We start from the raw sequence: 22311 nt of genomic DNA, 5'->3' as shown, positions 1-22311 counted from the left end.
TATTCTGACATCTTGCAAACAAATTCAAGCAGAAACTGTCCAAAAACTCACAAGTTCAATGGATGCAAGACTTGTGAGGATGCTATCAAATAAGGGGTCCTATGTTACAATGTAACGTGACCTGTTAAAATGTTTAAAAAGTTAAAATGTTGTTAAAAGTTTGAAATAGCTTTTGATTTCAGTAAATATGCTGCAAACACAACAAATGACAATTTTCAGTTCTTTACAACCTATAAAGTTTTTTGAAACTTACTGTGCGTAATAATTTAACACAGTGCATTGGAAGTGTTTTATGTTTAAAAAAAATACTGTTATCATTAGGAGGTTTGTTCAATAAAATTTGAATTGTACTCTTAATAGTTGATAACATGAGAATTATGCTGACTGTTATTTACATCAATTATTTAGGTAAATGAGAAAAATATAATTTGCATAATAATTTGGAACAGGGTGTGTGTGTGTGTGTATATGTATATATATATATGTATATGTGTGTGTATATATGGCTGTGTGTGTAGTAGGGGGCTTGCCAGGATAGGCCTGAGCATTGGAGGAGAGCAGGCCTAGGTGCAGCACAGCTAGAAAACTGACCATGTTGTGCTGTCGTGCCTAGTGTGGTCAGGGACTGACAGGAACACCAGGGATTTCACACAAAGGAAACAGAGAACAGGATACTTTTCCATACAAGTATAACAGGCATGTTTCAGGAATATGGTTTTAAGTTCCATTAAACTGGTTGTAAAACCTCAGATATGAAATATGAACAAAGCATATCCTTCTATGGTGTGTACTTGTCTAAATTTAGATCACTAAGTTTCATTTCTGTCTGCTGCTCCATTCCTCACTTCTGACAAGTATTCCTGACACCTAGAGTAAAATGGTGACAGGAGAGCAGCAGATTGACAGCCTCAGCTCTGCACCTGTATGCTGTATGGAAGGGGATGTGTCCATTCTCTCCAATCAGCTCTCGCTGAGCTCTGCATTGACTTCAGCTCTCCACCCCCTTTTTCTTGAACTCTCAGGCGAGCTTTAAAATTCAGCACTTTCAATGGATGCAGAGAAGGGAATACTGCTGATAAATGGGTACAACTTATGTAGGATTTGTTTCATCTCTGTGCATTACCTGAGGCAGGTCATTTTATTGGCTATATGTAAGGGTTTACAACCACCTTTTAAGGCTAGCCAAAACAACTCAAATCATGTCCGATTCCTGCTGAATCAAGCAAAATTCGAAGTGTGGTTGGCTCCCTGCTGCTCAACAAGCTTCAATTGATAAATCAAAGCCAGGTGAAAAATGATGCAGCCACTGTCTAGTTGCTGCAGCTGTCAGAACACAGTATGCAGCAGAGCCGGTCCATTCATCCAGGTGGTTTAGCATGGATGAGGGATGATTACATGGCTTGTAGTTGTCTTAAGTCAGAAAAACGTATTCCATGAGATGGTAAAATGAACAGAAAACTGAGCAAATATGGCTGTCCCCAGCTGCAAATGTAGTCACAAACTGTACATAGAACAAGGTTTTTAAAAGGTCACCACACTTTGAAAATGGTATTGACATTTAGCTGTAGTTCTTTGTGTATATTTAAAAAGAAATGTGTGTCAAAATACAAATATCTAACAGAGACTTGCATACGATGGTTGGTCCTGCCAGGTCTGTGCTCCTGTAGAGTATCCTCAAATGCAAGAAAATCAGGGCACTCAATTTAGGGAACACCAAGAAAGCCTGCATGGTTGCTGTATCTGCCCCACTTCTTGTCCCTTTTCTGTCTCAATTTAATGGTTGGTGAGGCTGCCCAGCATAGGGATGCACCAGTAGTGAGGTGGGGTTGGTCAGAACCAGAAGCCATGAAAGCAGATTTTTGTTTTTTTCCATTGGCATGCTTTGATTTTTCTGGAGCCCCATGACATGGTTTATTGTATGTTGTCACCTTTCCTCACTGTTTGGGCAATACTGAGTCACATACCCTACTAAAGGCTATGGTTGTTGACTTACAAGGTGTTGGAGGTCTCAACTTTGGCCCCCGATGGCTCCAAAGGTCCACACATAAAATTCAGTACATGACAGGAGACTGTCAGATACGTCAGACATAGTAGAGGAGATGATTGGAGACTGAAGATACAATACAGGAGGTAGAGTTTAGAGACATTCTACATAAAACTACTAAATCGCTGTCATTATTAATGATTGCTTCCACAACTGACTGCTAGGGTCTAAAAGGGGCCACACAGCAAGTACCAAAGAGTGTCATGTGGCCCTTCGGCCACAGGTTGGGCACCAGGGCTATAAAGCCAGGAGAGTGACACTACTATACCAAGGCTGCATTTTGTCTGGCTTCTACCCACTGCATTCTTACCCAACCATTAAGTCCATGCTCTCCGCCTCCTGTCAGCTGTCTACAAAACCTTCCCCTCCAACCTCCCACTGCTTAAAACATGTAAGGATGGCCACATTTTTCAATGCAATGGTACGTAATTGACTTATAGTACCAGCATGTCTACATTCAGCCTCATCAGGTATGAAGGGGATCATGGGAAGTTTACATAAAAACATTTTAGGTAATTTATACCGTGCTTGCGAAAAAAATTGACCGCATTTTGACTGGACTAAATTATTTGTTTTACTTTTTTGCCAGGACTCTTGATTAACCACTTCAAGTCCGGACACTTTCACCCCCTTCCGGTCCAGGCCAATTTTCAGCTTTCAGCGCTCTCACACTATGAATGACAATTACCCAGGCATACAACACTGTATCCAAATGAAATTTTTTGAATTTTTTTCACACAAATAGAGATTTTATTTGGTAGTATTTAATCACCACTGGTTTTTTTATTCCTTTCTAGAAAAATGAAAAAAAAAAGACTGAAAATTTTGAAATAAAAATGTTTTTCTTAGTTTTTGTTATTACATTTTGCAAGTCTTCTGAAGACTTCATTTTGTGCCACAAGTTTTTTTTTTTTTAAATGTGAAAAGAAAATGAAAAATGTTTTTTTCTACGCAAAGTTGTCAATCTATGAGATACTTCTAATACGCTGCATAGGCATACCTAAAATTACACCCCAAACACATTCTCTAACTCTTCCTGAGTATGATGACACGTGCAAGACTTTTTCACAGCCTAGCCACATAGAGGGGGCCCACATCCAATAAGCACCTTTAGGCATACTAAGGGCAAAAATTACACATCTAATTTCTTGACTACCTATCTTGGAGCAGCAGGACAGTGGAAACACCTACAAAATGACCCCATTTTGGAAAGAGACATGGGGAGTGTTCTGAAGACAAATTTTTAGAAAATGTGGAAAAAAATTATTTTTATTTTTTTTACACAATGTTACGAATAATAAGATATTTCTAACACACTGCATAGGCATTCTTAGAATAACACATTAAAACACATTCTTCTACTTTTCCTGAGTATGGGCTTGCATACATTTGTAAGACCTTTTCAGTGTTTGGACTGATTACCGGACATTGCAACCTGTGTATCACAAAAATCAGCAAACATTATACAGTGGGGATCGAAAGTTTGGGCACCCCAGCTAAAAATTTGTATTAATGTGCATAAAGAAGCCAAGGAAAGATAGAAAAATCTCCAAAAGGCATCAAATTACAGATTAGACATTCTTATAATATGTCAACAAAAGTTAGATTTTATTTCCATCATTTACATTTTCAAAATAACAGAAAACAAAAAAATGGCATCTGCAAAAGTTTGGGCACCTTGCAGAGTTAATATCTTGTACTGCCCCCTTTGGCAAGTATCACAGCTTGTAAACGCTTTTTGTAGCCAGCCAAGAGTCTTTCAATTCTTGTTTGAGGTATCTTTGCCCATTCTTCCTTACAAAAGTCTTCCAGTTCTTTGAGATTTCTGGCCTGTCTGTCACGCACTGCTCTTTTAAGGTCTATCCATAGATTTTCAATTATGTTGAGGTCAGGAGATTGTGAAGGCCATGGCAAAACCTTCAGTTTACGCCTCTTGATGTAATCCCCCGTGGATTTCGAGGTGTGTTTAGGATCATTATCCATTTGTAGAAGCCATCCTCTCTTTAACTTCAGCTTTTCACAGCTGGCATCAAGTTACCATCCAAAATTTGCTGAAATTTTATTGAATCCATTTTTCCTTCTACTCGTGAGATGTTCCCTGTGCCACTGGCTGCAACACAACCCCAAAGCATGATTGATCCAACCCCATGCTTAACAGTTGGACAGAGGTTCTTTTCATTAAATTCTGTGCCCCTTCTTCTCCAAACGTACCTTTGCTCATTCCGACCAAAAAGTTCAATTTTAACCTCATCGGTCCACAGAACTTGTTTCCAAAATGCATCAGGCTTGTCTATATGTTCATTTGCAAAGTTCAAACGATGATTTTTGTGGTGAGGACGTAGAAGAGGTTTTCTTCTGATGACTCTTCCATGAAGACCATATTTGTACAAGTATCTCTTTATAGTGGAATAGTGTACCACAACTCCAGTGTCTGCCAGATTTTTCTGGAGGGATCGTGCAGTCAAACGTGGGTTTTGAATTGTTTTTCTCACAATCCTGCGAGCTGTTCTGTCTGATATTTTTCTTGGTCTTACAGATGTTGCTTTAACTTCCACTGTTCCTGATGACTGCCATTTCTTAATTACATTTCGAACAGAGGATATTGACATCTGAAAACGCTTTGCTATCTTCTTATAGCCTTCTCCAGCTTTGTGAGCGTCAACTATTTTCAGTTTCAGTTTTCTAGACAACTGCTTAGAAGAACCCATGGTGCTGATTGTTGGGGCAAGGTCAGATGAGTCTGGGCATTTAAAACCTTTGAGATTGACATCACCTGGTCTTCCCAGACGATGATTGAGAACAATCCATGACACTGGCAGGTCTCAGCTTGGCAAAGGGGGCAGTGCATGCTATAAATTCTGCAGGGTGCCCAAACTTTTGCAGATGCCATTTTTTTGTTTTCTGTTATTTTGAAAGTGTAAATGATGGAAATAAAATCTAACTTTTGTTGACATATTATAAGAATGTCTAATCTGTAATTTGATGCCTTTTGGAGATTTTTCCATCTTTCCTTGGCTTCTTTATGCACATTAATACAAATTTTTACCTGGGGTGCCCAAACTTTTGATCCCCACTGTATATCAATAAAGCATAGTGTAGCTTCACCTACATCCTGCTCCTAACAGCTTAACCTACTGGTACGTGGCTGCCCACATAGCACTATGTTCACTCATCAGGAAGTCGAACAAAAGATAAACCAAAGAGTACCTGTGGTTTCAGTAGGATGGGCACCAGTGGCACCAGTGTCTTGCAGGAAGCTAGCCAGTGGGATGTGCAGATGGGTCAATACCAGTGCCATGTATAGACTTGATGAGCAAACGTGCAAAGCAGTGGTCCAGGCAGAAGACCGGAACATGGTCCATAAAAAGCCCACAGTCAACACAGACAGCAAGCAGAGATGTGGTCAAATGATTGGTCCAGGTGGAAACATTAAGCTTAGGGCCTTGGTTAGGTAAAACTGGACAAAGGGGTAGAGGCTTCTTCCCACCCAAATCTCTTTGAAGCCTCTGGTCTCCAGACCCTGATCTGGGAATTAAAAAACCCAAAGAAAACAAAAAAGTTTTCCCAACTTGGAAACACTACTCTGGCTCCCCTCACATATGTGAGACACCTGTGTTGTCTTGAATCCCACTAATAAAGTGGAAAGGCAAAAGATCAGTCCAGGAGGCAGGCAAAAAACATGGTCGATTAACAGGCCGAGCTCAGTTCAAGCAGCAGGCAGAGGCATGGTCCATTAACAGGCCGAGGTCAGATTAGATGGAAGGCAGGAAAATGAATCCAGGGAACAGGCTGAAACGTGGCAGGGAAATGGCAGATAGAGGACAAAGAGAAATATCTTCACCATACATCACTAGTAATGTAGTGAGGTATGGTAGATATGGAAGCACTCTCCTATACAGAGACCAGGCTTTGAGGGACATTGGGGACAGCAGTATCGCGTGTCACATCGAATTCTATTTTTGGAGCATACACAACATTTTTTTTGAGGATGGCGGTCTGCTTGGGTAGAGGGAGGATATCGGGGGAAATGTCTTTCATGCGATTGGCTCACTGCATCAGAGCGAATTTGTTCAGGTACAGGGCTTTCTTGATAGATGAGGGATGTGATAATCTGTTCCTGATAGTGTAAGAAGGTGACAGGTCTTTTTGTGGACTTCTGGTAAATGATATAGGAATTGTACAGGGCCAAATGGAAAAGGTAGAAGGATACTTTTTTATACCAGTGGATTTATCTTCTGGTGGGTAAGTAGGGCTGTAACATTTGATCATTTAAATCCACTCCCCCCATGAACAGTTTGTATTCGTGTATGCATTGGGTATTTCGGATGGGACCGTGTCTTCCTTGAATTTCCAATGAGCTGCTGTTATGGATAGAGGAAAGGACATACACATCCCGTTTATCTCGCCTCTTAAGGGCCAAGATCTCTTCATTTCTCAAGCTAGCTGACTCCCCCCTGTTTAGCCTTGTGGCAACCAATTGTTGTGGGAAGCCCTTCCGGTTGGGTCGAACTGTGCCACAGGCTACAGGGTTCTTGAGATAAAGGTGGCGGAAAAGGAGCAGGCTTGTATAGAAATTGTCCACGTAAAGGTGGTACCCCTGATTGAAGAGGGGGAATACCAGGTCCTAGACAACTTTTCTGCTACTTCCCATATAGGCTGGGCATTCATGGGGCTCTAGCTGACTGTCCTTGTGCACATACCCTGTGGCCCTTTCGCAGAGTTTGTTCATCTTCACCCTGTATCTGGTCTGTTTGCTTGGAATGTATTGTTTTATGACCATCCTTCCAGTGAATTGGATTAGGGATTCATCGACACAGATGTTTTTTTTTCAGGACAATATATTTCAGAAACTTTTTGGTTGAAATAATTGATCAGTGACCGAATTTTTTAAAGTTTGTCATACACGGGGTGATCTCTGGGGGGGGGGGACAGGGAATTATCATTGAAATGTAGAAAGCGCATAATTATTTTATAGCGGGTCCTGGACATAGTGGCAGAATAGAGCGGCATGTGATGAATGGGATTTGTCGACCAATAAGCCTGCAGTTCTTTTTTTTTTTTCCTGTTTGTCCCATATTAAATGTGAGGCCAAGAAACACTTTAAACTCTTGAACTGTGAGGCATTTCCACTCAAATGGATGGGCATAAGAAGAGTTGGGATTTTGGGTGATAAATTGCTGGGCAAAAGGATTGCATTGGTCCACAACTGAATTAAAAAAAATCTGCCATGAAAAATTAATGGAAAAAATCAATGGCTTTAAACTTTTTGGGTTTCTGCCTGAATGCCTGGTTGGGCTATGAATGGGGAATTATAGGTGCTCCTGATCCTGAAGGTAGCCACACAGGATTTAAAAGTGCATCTGGGACAGCAGTATGGGCCCTAATCCTTGTTGGCTAACGCAACACCCGAGTACTAGTACTTGCACATACACTGCTGGTACTAGCCATGTCAGAGGAAGGTATTGAGCTGCTGGTGGTTGCTTGCTGCTCCTTGTAGTTCCTCATTCTTTTTCTTGGAGCACGTTCTTCTTCTGAATCAGAGACTGAACCGCTGCTCTCTACAGGTTCATATACAGAATCTGAGTCTGACAGTGAAAGTTCTCCGTTACTCTCATCTGTCATACTCAGAATTTGAAATGTCTGCTCGCTTGTGTAGAATTTTTTTGGACATATTTTTGACACTGAGATTAGGACCTACTAGTATGGTGGTGATCAGGACCCACTGGTATGACAGTGATCTGGATGATGGTGTTGCAGTGAGGGACAGATATCTGGTGGTGGTTGGTTCACACTGGTTACTGTTGGGCAAAGATCAGAGATACCGTGAGCTGGCAGGCAATGTTTTGTGAGTGTGTGTAAATTGTGTGCAAAGGCTGAAAATTACTCAGCTGTACTGGATCTCTCTCCTCACAGACAATGACGGTGATCAGGACCTACTGGTATGGCGGTGGTCAGGATGATGATGCTGGAGTACAGCCGTCTAACGTCACTGCAGTGAGGGACAGATGGCTGACTGCGGTTGGTTCACACTAGACACTGTTGGGCAGAGATCAGGGACACCACGAGCTGGTTGGCAATGTTTTATGTAGGTAAACTGCATGCAAAGGCTGAAAATTACTCACAGTTTGCTGTAATGGCTCTCTCTCTCTTCAGAGACAATGGTGATCAGGCCTGGTCTGGCGGTGATCAGAACCTGCTGGTATGGTGGTGATCAGGATCCAATGACGTGGTGGTGATCAGGACCTGCTGATGTGGTGATCAGGACCCACTTGTTTGGAGGTGATCAGGATCCGCTGGTGTGGCAATCAGAACCTGCTGTTATGGCTGTGATCAGGACCTGCTGTTAAGGCTGTGATCAGGACCCGCTGGTGTGGCGGCGATCAGGACCTGTTGGCATGGCGGTGATCAGGGCCACTGCCTGGGCCAATGTATGGCAATCAGGGCCACTGACTGGGCCACTGTATGGCGATCAGAGGCACTGACTGGGCCACTGTATGGCAATCAGGGACACTGCCTGGGCCAATGTATGGCAATCAGGGCCACTGACTGGGCCACTGTATGGCGATCAGAGACACTGACTGGGCCACTGTATGGCAGTCAGGGCCACTGTATGGTAATCAGGGCCACTGACTGGGCCACTGTATGGTGATCAGGGCCACTGACTAGTCCACTATATGGCAATCAGGGACAATGACTGGGTCACTGTATGGCGATCTGGGCTACTGTGTGGCGATCAGGGCCCCTGACTGGGCCACTGTGTGGCAATCAGGGCCCCTGACTGGGCCACTGTGTGGCGATCAGGGCCCCTGACTGGGCCACTGTGTGGCGATCAGGGCCCCTGACTTGGCCACTGTGTGGCGATCAGGGCCCCTGACTGGGCCACTGTGTGGCGATCAGGGCCCCTGACTGGGCCACTGTGTGGCGATCATGTACACTGACTGGGCCACTGTGTGGCGATCAGGGCCACTGACCGGGCCACTGTGTGGCGATCATGTACACTGACTGGGCCACTGTGTGGCGATCAGGGACACTGAGGTGGAGGGCAGTTTGCTTGCTGACTCAGGCAGCTAACGGCTCCTTCTCCTCTCACAGACAGAACTCCGTGTGAGTAGAAGAAGCCAGAAGCCACACCATGAAGCTTCTGTTGACATTTCGACTGTGTCCTTATTGGACACAGTTGGTCACATGGTATAGGACTGATTTCATTGGTCCTGCACCATGTCATGTGACCCGCCGTGTCCCACCAGGCTCGCAGGTGCGTGCTCTAGGAGCTGCGCATGAGCCTCAGACGCAGGTGGCCATTTAGAAACGTCCACCCGCATCAAGATGTCTCCTGTTCAGCCATATATGTACATGGGTTGGACGGGAAGAGGTTAAAGTAAGTGAATCCTATGCGAGTTCTCAGAACTTCTTTGCTCCATCCCAAATAAATGTTAGCCGACACAGATTTTACCCAGGCCTAGATTTCTGGTCCTATTGGGAACTACATTAATTTATTTCAGTTATCCCCTCTACTATTTTAAATTCTGACAATAGAGAGCCATAATTACAATGCTTGATTAATAGGACAACAGAATTGGCAGAGACCTATTTAGGCTCTAGACTCTGGGGGACTGTTATATATTAAAAGGTCAGTTGTCTCCCGTAGACAGAGAACCAATATGCGATGGTGAGGAAGGGGAGCTGCTCGTCTGCCTGTATAGTTTTACAGAATTGGGAGTTTAAAAAATGGAGACTGAACGAGCGGTTGAGAAGGTAGATCCTGGGGTTATGGACATGAGTGTGATACAAAGCCTGGAAAATAAGGTAAACTGGTATGTTTTCAACATGACTATTCTTGTAATTTAGTTGGACAATTTCAAGTTGTGGACGATTATTGGTGCTTCGCATATTTTACCATTACCGATAGTCCATTAGCCACTGATGTTTTACTTGGTCAGGACTAGAGTAGAGTAAGAATAAAAGTTTGCTTGTATGGGATAACTATGATCATTTTGTTATAGAACAAGCATGTGGTTATGAATAGAGGGCACAGGTCACCTGTTTGTCATCTGATTAGCTATTTTATATTGGTCCTATGGTTTACATCGCATGCAGAGCAAGGAAAGCTTTGGAATGATAGTGGCAACTGAGGACAGAACTAAAATCACTCTGTATATTTGCTCACTAAATAGCAAATAACTAGAAAATGTTAGACAAAAAAATGGAAACGCTACATGATTTGCAGATGTGAAAGTGAGGACGTTTTGCATTAAAAGCGGAAGTCATGTAACATTCTTTTGCTTCCGCTGTTTGATGAGACACCTAGCTTACAGGTGGGAAACCTCACTTTTTTCTTTCACTGCGTGCGCTGCTAGCAATACAGAGTTGTGTCAAAGCTTACTTTGCGCACGCGTCAAAGAGGGCAGATTGTTGGTGCTGCTTAGCTGGTGCCTCTGTGACTGAAGTTGCCAATGTATGTGCAGTGTTGCGAGGTACAGTATCAAAGGTTATGATAGTATATACAGTTTCCAGGAAAACGTCTGATGAGCATAAACGTGGTTGACCTGGTCAACTGATCGAAAGAACCAAAAGGACATTTTGTAGGATTGTGACACATAATAAGAAAACTGCTGCAGAGCTCAATCTCAGTCTCGTGATTAAGATTCCATTTTTGTTTTGTCTAACCCCCCTATATACTGTACCAAGTAGATATATCAAGAAGAGTCAGGTAGTTGGACAGCTCAGGCTTCTGGAAACACACTCTTCCCTCCCTCACTCAAGGAGCTCTATCGCTAGAATATATAAAAAGGTAATCAAGGCTGCAAAAATTTAAAACGAATGACAGATTGCAAAAGATAGCAAGACAAACCCTCAAAAATTCTTCAAATATTACCAGTAAAAAGGTCCGGTCCAAGCATATAGGCCCTTTATAAAATAATCTAGAGTGGGTGACTGGGGACAAAGAGAAGGCAAATTTATGAAACACCTTCTTCAGCTCTATGTATACAAAGGAGCATGGGGGAACTCTTGTCCAAAATGGGCATGGTATTGATACAGCCCTAGATGATCCACATTGGCTTACAACTGATATGATCCAGAAATATGTAGAACAAAGGTGAATAAAGCACCTGGATGGCATACACCCACTGGTCCTTAAAGAATTGAGCTCTGTCATTTCAAACCCATTGTTTCTAATTTTTAGGGACTCTTTAATGACTGGCATAGTACCACTGGATTGGCGTAAGGCCAATGTGGTGCCAATATTTAAAAAGGGGTCAAAATCTTTACCAAGTAATTGTATACCTGATAGATTAACTTCTACAGTTGGAAAGATACTGGAGAGTTTATTAAAAGACCTAAAAAAAAATACTTTAAGCAACAGACATCATGGATTCATGAAAGACAGAAGTTGTCAAACAAACCTGATTTCTTTTTATGAGGAGGTTAGCAAAACCTTGGACAGAGGGGTGGTGGTGGACGTGGTATACTTGGATTTTGCAAAAGAGTTTGACACAGTTCCCCACACACGGCTAATGTGTAAGGTAAAGTCTACTGGCTTGGAAAAATCTGTATGTAAATGGATAGAAAACGGCTAAAAGATTGTGTTCAGAGAGTAGTGATTAATGATTTATAGTCTGAATGGTCTACGGTTTTCAGTGGTGTACCCCAGGGTTCAGTGTCGGGACCCTTACTTTTTAATATATTTATTAATGATATAGGGTCTGGTATTAAAAATATCGCTTCAGTCTTTGCAGATGACACCAAGCAGTACAGTGGAATAACATTCTTACAGGATGTCTCCCACTTACAAGCCTATCTCAATGCACTGTGTAATTGGTCAACTATGTGGCAAATGAGGTTTAATGTTGATAAATGTAAGGTTATGCACTTGGGGGCTAAGAATATGCATGCACCATACATACTAGGGGGGGTACAACTGGGGGAATCAATGGTGGAGAAGGATCTGGGAGTTCTGATAGATCACAAGCTTAATAATGGCATGCAATGCCAAGCTGCGGTATCTAAAGCGAGCAAAATCCTCTCTTGTATTAAAAGAGGTATAGACTCCAGAGAGAGATATCATATTACCCCGGTACAAATCATTAGTAACACCTCATCTGGAATATGCAGTTCCAGTGGGCACCAATTCACAAACTGAATATTGGGGAACTGGAGAAAGTACAGAGAAGGGCAACCAAACTGATAAGAGGCATGGAGGAGCTCAGCTATGGGGAAAGATTAGAGGAACTGAATTTATTGTCTCTTGAGAAGAGGAGATTAAGGGGGGATATGATCAACATGTATAAATACATCAGTGGTCCATATAGTGAACTCGGTGTGGAGTTATTCACCCTGAGGTCATCACTGAGGACAAGGGGGGCACTCTTTACGTCTGGAGGAAAAGAGATTTTATCCCCAAATACAGAAAGGTTTCTTCACAGTGAGAGCTGTGAAAATGTGGAATAGACTCCCTCAAGAGTTGGTTTTGGCCAGCTCAGTGGATTGCTTTAAAAAAGGCCTGGATTGTTTCCTAGATACACAAAATATAACTGGATGCTAACATTTATAGGTAAAGTTGATCCAGGGCATATCCGATTGCCTCTCGGGGGATCAGGAAGGATTTTTTTTTTACCCCTGCAGGAGCAAATTGGATCATGCTTTGCTGGGTTTTTTTCATCTGGATCAACTGTGGGTATAGGATAATATATATATATTTTTTTTTTTTAATAGTTGAACTAGATGAACTTTTATTTTTTTTTCAGCCATACTATGTAACTATGTAAATTAGAGTACGCTCACATTACATAAATTGAGTGGATTTTGTATTTTAAAACCGTCTCCTGCTGGAGAGAAATTATTAATTTACTGACTGATTCCAGTTGTTGCTTGGAATTGCTCTTTAAAGGGATTTATTCAAATGGTGGAAGCATTCTTCTGAAAATTTGGAACAATCCTGGTACCGGTGAGACTAATTGTTATCTGAAACATGTCACTGGTCATTTTTATGTACAGTATTAAGCACTGAAGTTACATGAAGAGAAACCGTGAAATTGAGATTTTTTTACTCAAAGCGGCAGCAGCGGTGAGTAGATTAAAAATAAATAAATAAAAAGTGGCACCGATCCCCACAAGTGATAGCAGCCTGGAGCAGTAGGGATATGAACCAAGAGAATACAGGAACCCCCCCCCCCCCCCCCCCCCACTATGCAAGTACTAACTGATGCCTTACAACACTGGGGAATGTCTCCTAAAATCTTCCTACCCCCCAAAAAAAGTCTGTCACAGAGGCTTTTCCATATCACCAGTGCACCAAGAGAGGGTGCAGGTAGTGTTTATGGGAGTAAATTATGTGTATCTCACATGTGGTTGCTTTTGTTACCCCTTTACTTTGTCATTTTTTTACTAAATGAAAAAAAAAATTTAAAGAATAAAGGTATCTTGTGTAATCCTAGCTTAATGCCCTGATGATGGGTTAACATGTAAAAAATGCCCCCTTAAGATTTAACTACTTAGTAAATATTTTGAAATGGTAATAGTACTGGACTGAACATCAAAATTCTGGAAAATTTTAGATTTGACTATCCCCTTCAAGTGACCATGTTGAGGAGCACCCTAACCCACACACCCAGAAGGGTCAGAATACAGTGGCAACTGTAACTCTTCAGATGAGTGAAAATGTGCTCATTGCCCACCAAAGATGTAAAGTATTCCTATTCTTCTTTTTATAAGGTGGCCTTATTTCACTTTCAGGGTCAATTTAATGCCAAAACAATTTGTAATAACAGAAGGGCTCCCACTAAGGCTTGGTGAACAGAATGTCCCAGATTTCTAAAACTTAAGCGCACTAATTATTTCGGTTTATTCTTGCCAGAAGTAATCTGTCTGCTGGCAATGCCGAACAAATTGCATTAGAGCCTTTGGCATTCATTTTTCTGGGTTCACATGGATGTTTCTTACAAATATCCATTTAAACATGGAAATTAACCTGTGAGATGAAACAACATATGGCAGCTGCCATTTCTCCTTTAGTGTTATTAAATGCAGATTCCAGGACTGGCCTCCTCATCCCAGCTTCATTACCTAATAAGACATTGACTTGGAACACATGTAAAGAATGTGAATTCAGACAAAGGAGACCTTACAAAACTACATACAATTTTGGGGTTGGTGATTCAAAAGCTATTGAAAACAGAATTCATGTTGACAGCATTAGAGCTTGCATCTTTAAAAACAAAGTCAACAATGACATCTACCATCCTTCTATCAGGTTCACCTTTAAGATGGAACTCTAGCCAAAACTTGTTTTTATTGCCATTCGAAGGGGACAAATTTAGAAATTCTGTCGGCTTTGATTCTCTGCCTTGGGAAATTTCTCATTATTGAGGAACTGAGAGAGACCAATTTCTCTACTAGGGAATGTAACAAAACTATTTTTGTAGGAATAGGATACGGTGACACGTTTTGGGTGGAATTACTCTTTCAGGGTTAACAGTATTCTATTTGTTTAGTTTGGGGGCTTTGACAGGTCTACCTTTCCTCACTCCTACTGGCAGAATGGAGTGGTGGAGCAATGGAAGAAAGGCAGCTTTAATGGGAACCAATTCCTTTGCTATGGTTAGTGGTAGGGATGCACCGATATTGAGTATTTTCACGAGTACTCGTACCCGTGAAAATTTTTCCGATACCTGAAACCGATACTTTGTGGTGTGATTTGCATCAATACAAAATGTGTGGATGCAAATTGCACCATAAAAATACATGTGATTTGAACAGGAATGCGATTCCTGTCCAAATTGCATGTGGTTTCCCCACTGCTCCTGTCTGAACCCAGGCTTGAGTTCACACAGGAGCGGTGCGGGAAACCTCCCTGCACCAAACCTATGCTGTCATAGAAGGAAAAGCTGGGGATTTAAAATCTCCGTGGAAGCTTCTAGCCTGTACTGTCATCCCTCCAAGGAAAGGAGAGAGAGCCACGGGGATTTCCAAATCCCCAGACTTGTGAAACGGCTTTCTCTCCTCTCCTTAATTGGTAAAGGTAATTGCTTCACATTTTGTATTGATGAAAATCACACCGCAAAGTATCGGTACTCAGTATCGGCGAGTACTTGACCGAAAGTATCGGTACTCGTACCCTAGTTAGTAGACATTTGCGATTCGTTTTGTTATGAATCAAAATTCAGACAAAATTTTCGCTGTTCAGAGATTCAGATGTATGAAAATCTCTGGATCACAATAGCAACAAATTTTAATGGATCCAAAATTTTAATGAAACAAGGAATTCATTTGTGTAATTCGGATGACACAATGCAATAGTTTTGGCCTTTTGTTAGTGTTTGAAGCATTCAGAATAATGTAATGACAATGAATGATCCAAATTGATTTTGATCCACTTTGTTGTTATTTTGCATTAACAATTTTCATTATTATAAAAAATGCACTACATAGGAAATGGAAATGTATTGCAATAAAAGGTATACAAGTGAAATAAGATGATTCCTACTTATAGTGTTTGGGTTGGATGGAGGTGGATCCATCAGAATCTCTCAATCCTAACATAACAAATAAATCCAAAATTAATTTCTTTCCTTCTTCTGGATGCATGTGACTCCATGCGTTATCGGCCAATCAGCTCATTCTATTTCTTTTTGTGGGTTGGACTAGCAGGGATGACTCTGAGTGCATAAGCAATCTCCTTAAACGCTTCCACGCCGCCCTATAGCAGAAATGCTGCTACAGGGCGGCATGGGTGCGCAAAATCACATGTATATATACGTGATTTTGCAGTCTCAGGGGGTGCGCACGTGCCCTACCCGCTCCGCCGTTCATGGCCTTGGCTGTCAATCACCGGATCCTGGGTGGTGATTCCCTGCCTGCACCTGGTGATCTGAGTATTTCTGACGGGGGAGAGACCTGTTTGTAAACAATACAGATCTCTCCCCTGTCAGCTCCTGTACACTGCTTTGTATGGCTCTGCATAGCAGAGTCATACAAAGCAGTGTGCTTACAGTGAAACAAACACACATCCCCCATAGTAAAAAAAGCACACAGTTAATCCTTTGATTGCCCCGCACCAAGTCAGTTCCCTCCCAGTGTCAGAATGTCCGCTGCAGTCCCACTATAAGTTGCTGATCGCCACCATTACTAGTAAGAAAAAAAAAATTTAATTCCACTATATATATGCACCGCCATTTGTAAATGATATAACTTTCACGTAAACCAATTAATTTACATGTATTGGGATTTGTTTTTAGCAAAGACATGTAGCAGAATACATTTTGGCACACATTTATGATGAAATTAGATTTTTAAAATGTAGTTTTATTGGGCATGTTTAATAGCGAAAAGTCAAAAATACAGGCTTTTTTTTCCAAAATTGTCGGACTTTTTGTTTATAGTGTAAAAAATGAAAAAAAAATGCACAGGTGATCAAATACCGCCAAAAAAAAGCTCTATTTGTGGGGAAAAAAGGATGGAAGTTTCATTTGGGTTGCAATTGTCAGTTAAAATAACAGCGCTGTATCGCAAGAAATGGCCTGGTCAGGATGGGGGGGGGGGTAAATCCTGTGGAGGGCAATCGGTTAAAAGAGAAGTAGGGCTTTTATTTCCTTATTTATACTTACCTAGGTGGATGCAGCATCTGTCCCCCGTCGCCTCTAAGAGTGAGATCACTGAGTTCTCTCCGCTCTGAGCAGAGATCGGTGACTGTCAGTCACTACTGTCTATAATCTGCCCCCCACACTCACTTGAGCGTTGGACTGTGGAGGGGGAGGGAGCGGCTGGCTCAGGCTCTCAGCTCTTTGCTGAGAGGCTGAGCCAGGTGTACCTCCAGACTCTGGGGTGGAGGCCGACTTTAAAGTCAGGATCTTTCCCTAGCCTGGGCCGGCGGAGTAACTTCAGCCCGCTGTCAGCTGAAAATGGGTCAGAGGAGTGCAGAACAAGCTGTACTCCTGTGATTCACAGAAGTACAGCCAAAAGAGCTTTGGCTGTACTTCTCCTTTAAATAATGAATTAAAAGGAATATAGCCAATTTTCTGAAAATACAAATCGATTCGGATCAATAAATATATGAAACAAATCCGAATATACAAAACAAATTCTGAAAACAAATCATTCCAACATAAATGACAAAATTAAATGATTAACTTAACGAATTAATCCAAAACAAAACCCATTTATCCATTAGCTGACACAACGTGACATCACCATTATACTAGCATTGTATTCGTAATCTAGTCTGCAGGTGCTTGTACTATACATCCGCTGACAATTGGCTGTGCCGAGTCTAAAATGGATGAAACTGCTGGTAACTGATACACGTATTGGGTACCTCAAGAGAGTTATTGAACGTTGGGGAAGAAAGATCCATACATACCTTGGATAGCCTCGTTTACCTGGGTATGTGGAGCTCCCACAACCTATTTCCCCCAGCACAATTCAGAATTCTGCATTGGTTGTGAGATTTCACATCTGTGAGATCGAGTTGTATATCAGTGGAAATCTGCTGTAAAAGCAGGTAATATATTTTGATGGTCTGTTTAGCTTGGTCATTAGGCTACTATACTATGGTATATCATAGAAAACTAGTTTAAAAAAAAATGAGGTTGCAATTAAAATTTTATTTTCTTCTATATTAATAGGCCAATTCAGAAGTATGGGTTCAATAACACATGTATTAATGACTTTGGGTTCCACTGGTTAAAGGTCAAGAAAAGTAGGATTGATCTGCAGAATCTGCAGCATATATAGACAATATTTATAATAACAAAGTTTTACTCTAAAGGTCTTTATAATTTGTCCACTCTCCATTTTCCTTTTTATGTATTCTCACCTGTATTTGCAGCTGATTTGCTTGTTTAATGTAATATATGCAGTGTGTATGTGGCAGTATATTGCACTCCGAAAACCCTGAGACTGCTGCTAGATGCCGCATTCTTGGATGTCATGTCATTAGCCACAGCAGACTCAAGTAGCTTTCTATAGTATTTTTCTTTCACTCCTTTACCAGTTGCTGCATAAAAGGTTATGTAGTGAATTATGGGGAGGGGGCAGAGGAGCTAGGCCGGCACAGACAACAGTTAGACACTTCCAGAAGAGGAGAGGGCTGTGACATGTAAGGAGGGAGGGGATGTGGTAGGAAAATTACTTTTCCTGGAGTAGTCAAGTTTTGTAGCAAGTTCAGTCACACATTGCAAGTGAAAAGGAAATTGTTTATGGAATGGAAAAACACAACAAGTAAGCCTTTAAAATACTGTGCTTTTACCTGAATTTTTTAAAATTGTTGATGGATCTGTCAGTTTTGCAAAAACTTCCAACCAGTGCCTTTCCCCAGGAACATATCTGCAGGTTAAACACATAGTATGATCCTTAAAGTGATGTTAAAGGCAAGTTTAAAAAAAATAACATTTCATATGTACCTGCTCTGTGCAGTGGTTTTGCACAGAGCAGTCCCAATTCTCCTCTTCTTGGGTCCCCTGCCAGCACTCCTCACTCCTGCTGGGTTCCTTCAGAGCAAACTGCTTGCTATGGGGGCACCCAAGCAGGCTCGCTCCCAAGCCACTGCTCTGCATGTCCATTCACACACACACAGTTGTGGCTCAGCTCCACCCCTTTCTCCTCATTGGATCACTGGCAGTGATTGACAGCAGCAGGCAATGCCTCCCGCTGCTTTCTCAGCCAATGATATGGTAGAGTCCTCAGAGAGCCAAACCTCTTGTGCACATCACTGGATCACGATGGGGCTCAGGTAAACATTAGGGGGGCTGTGGGGAAAGCCGAACACATAAGTTTTTATTTACCTTCATGCATGAAGGTAAAAAGCCTTGAGCCTTTGGAACTGCTTTAATTTAACACAGATATTTACCAACTATTTACCTATCCCTCTGGCCTCTACTTTCAAAACAGTCATAATCCATTCTTGTTTAACCACCTTAGCGGTGTTCCCAAGTGTAGCTCGGGGTACAATTTCAATACCAAGAGCGGTAACCCCGAGCTACACTCTGGCTTACCATGCGGCGTTGCTCAGGGGGTCCCTGCAGCACTTACCTTGTCCTTCGCTCCCGCGATGTGTCCGCTGCAGCGTTCCCGCACATCTCCTCCGGCTGATGCCGGCTTCCATGTTCCGGTCCCTGTGACATCGGGATGTACGGGCGCCGGAACCGGCGGGAAATTAGAAATTTTTAAAAAATGTAATTTTTGCTGTCATTTCTGTTTCAATGCATTTCACATATATTTTGTCCCTACTGCTTTGTCCTGTGCCCTGCCTGCATTTTGATTGTTCTTTCTGCCTGGAAACTTAGAAAAGTCCATGGCATTCAAAAAACGTCCCTTTACGTCAAAAGCGGTTTTAGAACAGCGATAGTAAATCAGAACCACTTGCAGAATTGAGTGATAATGATTCGTGGGGAAATTCGTCATCAGACACTGAAAACGATTTTGCGACTTTGCTCAGCAATGTGCGAATTTGCCTCTGTATTTCAAATTTCAGTGTTTTTGGTTTGATTATATTATTGAATTAAATTTATTATTATAATATTATTATTTTTTATGATTATTTATTAAATTATAATTTATGATTTCGTGTTTCAAGTTTTATCATATCCGGAATGTTTACTAGACTCTTGTTCGTACAGATTTCAGTGACTTATTCCTAAAAATTACAACCTACAATAAAAAACTACATATTTCCATGCAAAATAATGGTACCGCTTTCAGCACAAAAAATCGGAAAGAATCATACCGCCGAGGAGGTTAATGTAATCTTTATTGTGTATCCAATTTTTTATTGTATTTTTCTCTCCTACACTCTTGAAATGTATGTAAAACCAGAAACATTTTCTTTAATGTTTGTAGGGTAGGAATTGGTCAGAATTGTGTTCAAATTTTTCTTGATGGGTCTTTCCCTGCTGGAGAGATTTACCCCTCTCTGTCCTGATGATCATTGTCTCCAGAAAAGTGATGGGAATGGGTGCAAAAAGTGATGGGAAATACAGTACTGTAGATGTAACATGAACAATAGGTACAGAGAAATCTTCAGATGTATTGGCCTGTTTTATGGAGAGGTGCACAAGAGGAGATTTCCCCTTTCTTTGGAGACATTTATTTTCTCTTCCTGCTGTCTTCGGAACAGGAAGTGACAGAAAATCTCCCTGGCAGGACACAGTCGGCTGAAAAAAACAAAAACAGACTGACAGAAGTCTTTACCACTCTATAAAAAAATAAAGCACTTTATGGCTGCTATGTGCTTTTTCCCATAGAACATTGAAACTGAAAAATCTATTTTCCCATTAAATTATAAGACTTGTATAATTAAAATAAGTGCTTATTTATTTCAAGTCAACTCTTTTCCTATTAAACCAGGAGGTATTAGTTTGTATTCCATCACAAATCCAATAATGATTTCTCTGGACACTTCTACTGGGTAATGTGTAGGAGATTCTTACATATGTTGCTAACTTTCAGGACATTTTGTGTTTTTAGCATAGACTGTAACTTGGCATTTTTTACTTGACTAACATTTTGTCTCCCTTTTCCCTGCAGAATAAATCATGGCAGAAGCTTAGAACCATTGTGAACATTCCTGTTATCAGTCCGTTTAAGAGGCGCTGGGTGCAGCTTGCTGGTCATAACGGTAAGAAAGATGTCCAAGTATGTTGTGGCGTTATTTTAGATGATGAATTATTATTTAGAGGAGATGGGAAAACACTTATCATCCTAATATTCTGGGAAGACAGTGGGCTGCCTGCAGAATGACAGTGACTGGCACAAGTGGACTCCAGAAATACTGCAGAGACTACTAATTATATTTTTTTTCAAGTATTCATAAATTAATGAATTTTTACTGTCCTATTGCTACTTCTTACCTATTGCTTAGTGAGCATTTGTGTATGAATGCAAAGAGACCAACCCTCTTTAATACAGTGGCTATGGAAAAGAATCACCCCCTATAATAATCACATTTTGTTGCTTTGCAGCCTGAAATGAAGACAGACACAGTTTGTTTTATCCAGCTGTATTTACTTAGTACAGCTTATAACATCCAAGTGAAAGATCTAACACCAGCATGTCTGGAAAAAAAAATTGAAAATACAGAATCACTGAGTTGGAAAAAGGATCAACCCCCTCCTAAAAATGACTTGTAAATTCAATCACCTTCTCAATGGTACATAAAACCATTTGACTTTCAACTGTGATCGGCTGTGGCCATTTTAATTAGCTCAGCATGAAAAGCGCTTTTCTGGAACATTTCAGTCCCTGGTAATGCAATTGAAGCAAACAGTCAACTATGGGTGGCAAGGCAACTCTGTGATTTTGTTGTGATGTAGGCTTGTGTAAACAGACACGTTTGTTTATATCCGCTGCTCCTTAGAGGGCAATGGATGGTCTGATCGGGGTCCACCTGAAAAGGACAGATGGATTGGATCCAATTGGTCGGCCCGTGTATAATCTGAATGATCTAGAAGTTTGTAAACAAACTTTGTGAAGCTCCCCACACATTTACTTCCTTGAATTCTGTGACACATATTCATTAGGCAGTGTTGTGTCATACATTTTACCTGCCTTCTCGACTACAGGGGTGATGAGAGGAGGAGTTTCAGGAGGTGGAGTCAGTACAGATATCACTGCTTGCTGGCAGCAAGGTATCAAGGGACATGTAGTCCTTAGAAATTAAAATTAAATAACAGAGGAAAACCTGAAAAGCATGAAGAGAATCCAGGGAGTTGTGAAAAGAGATGGCCAGCAGACAGACAGAACTTATATTACATTGTCAAAAATAACAGTTTTGTATTATTACAATGCTGATGTTATAAAATAAATGTTTGCTGTGATGATAGAACTCCTTTAATTACATACACTGATATGCCACTATGTACCCCTTAGATTGTACGCACCTTGACGGTTAGTTACTGATGTGAATGTACAATATATATGTAAAGCGCTGTGTACATTGTTGGTGCTATAGAAGTACCTGTAATAAATAAAAATAAATGTACCCATCTATTTCATCACGTTAGCTACAGCTCCTGAACCAAAAGTTGCCTATTACTACAGAACCCTAGGAGTGGAACTCTTCTGATCACCAAATATAGGGAAACCTGGGGGACACAAGACAAATTAGAACCAAAAATGATAACTATCAGCATAAGATCCTCCTATTTCCAACACTGAATAAAAGAATGACACTTTCTCATTGAAAGCAACTAACATTTTAAAACACCATTTGATCCTAGTTCCACAAAAGCTCTCACTTGGTGGATCTATGCACTCTGTAAGGCAATACTGCTATA

At 41.2% G+C, this 22311-nt stretch overlaps 1 protein-coding gene across 1 annotated transcript in view; it reads left to right on the top strand.

Moving 5' to 3' along the window:
• Window positions 1–22311, top strand: part of ITPKA (inositol-trisphosphate 3-kinase A) — a 142210-nt gene that overhangs the window by 79498 nt on the left and 40401 nt on the right. Inside the window, exon 2 of the mRNA XM_089680262.1 lies at window positions 20564–20654. Within this exon, the coding sequence (XP_089536388.1) occupies window positions 20564–20654 (91 nt within the window). The remainder of the gene's footprint in view (window positions 1–20563; window positions 20655–22311) is intronic.

This window comes from Staurois parvus, unplaced genomic scaffold, assembly GCF_062004578.1.
Source record: "Staurois parvus isolate SC_StPar_1 unplaced genomic scaffold, SC_StPar_1.0 ptg000237l, whole genome shotgun sequence".
Classification (NCBI taxonomy): domain Eukaryota; kingdom Metazoa; phylum Chordata; class Amphibia; order Anura; family Ranidae; genus Staurois; species Staurois parvus.
Note: the sequence above shows the minus strand (reverse complement) of the source record. Positions and strands in the feature narration are given on the sequence as shown.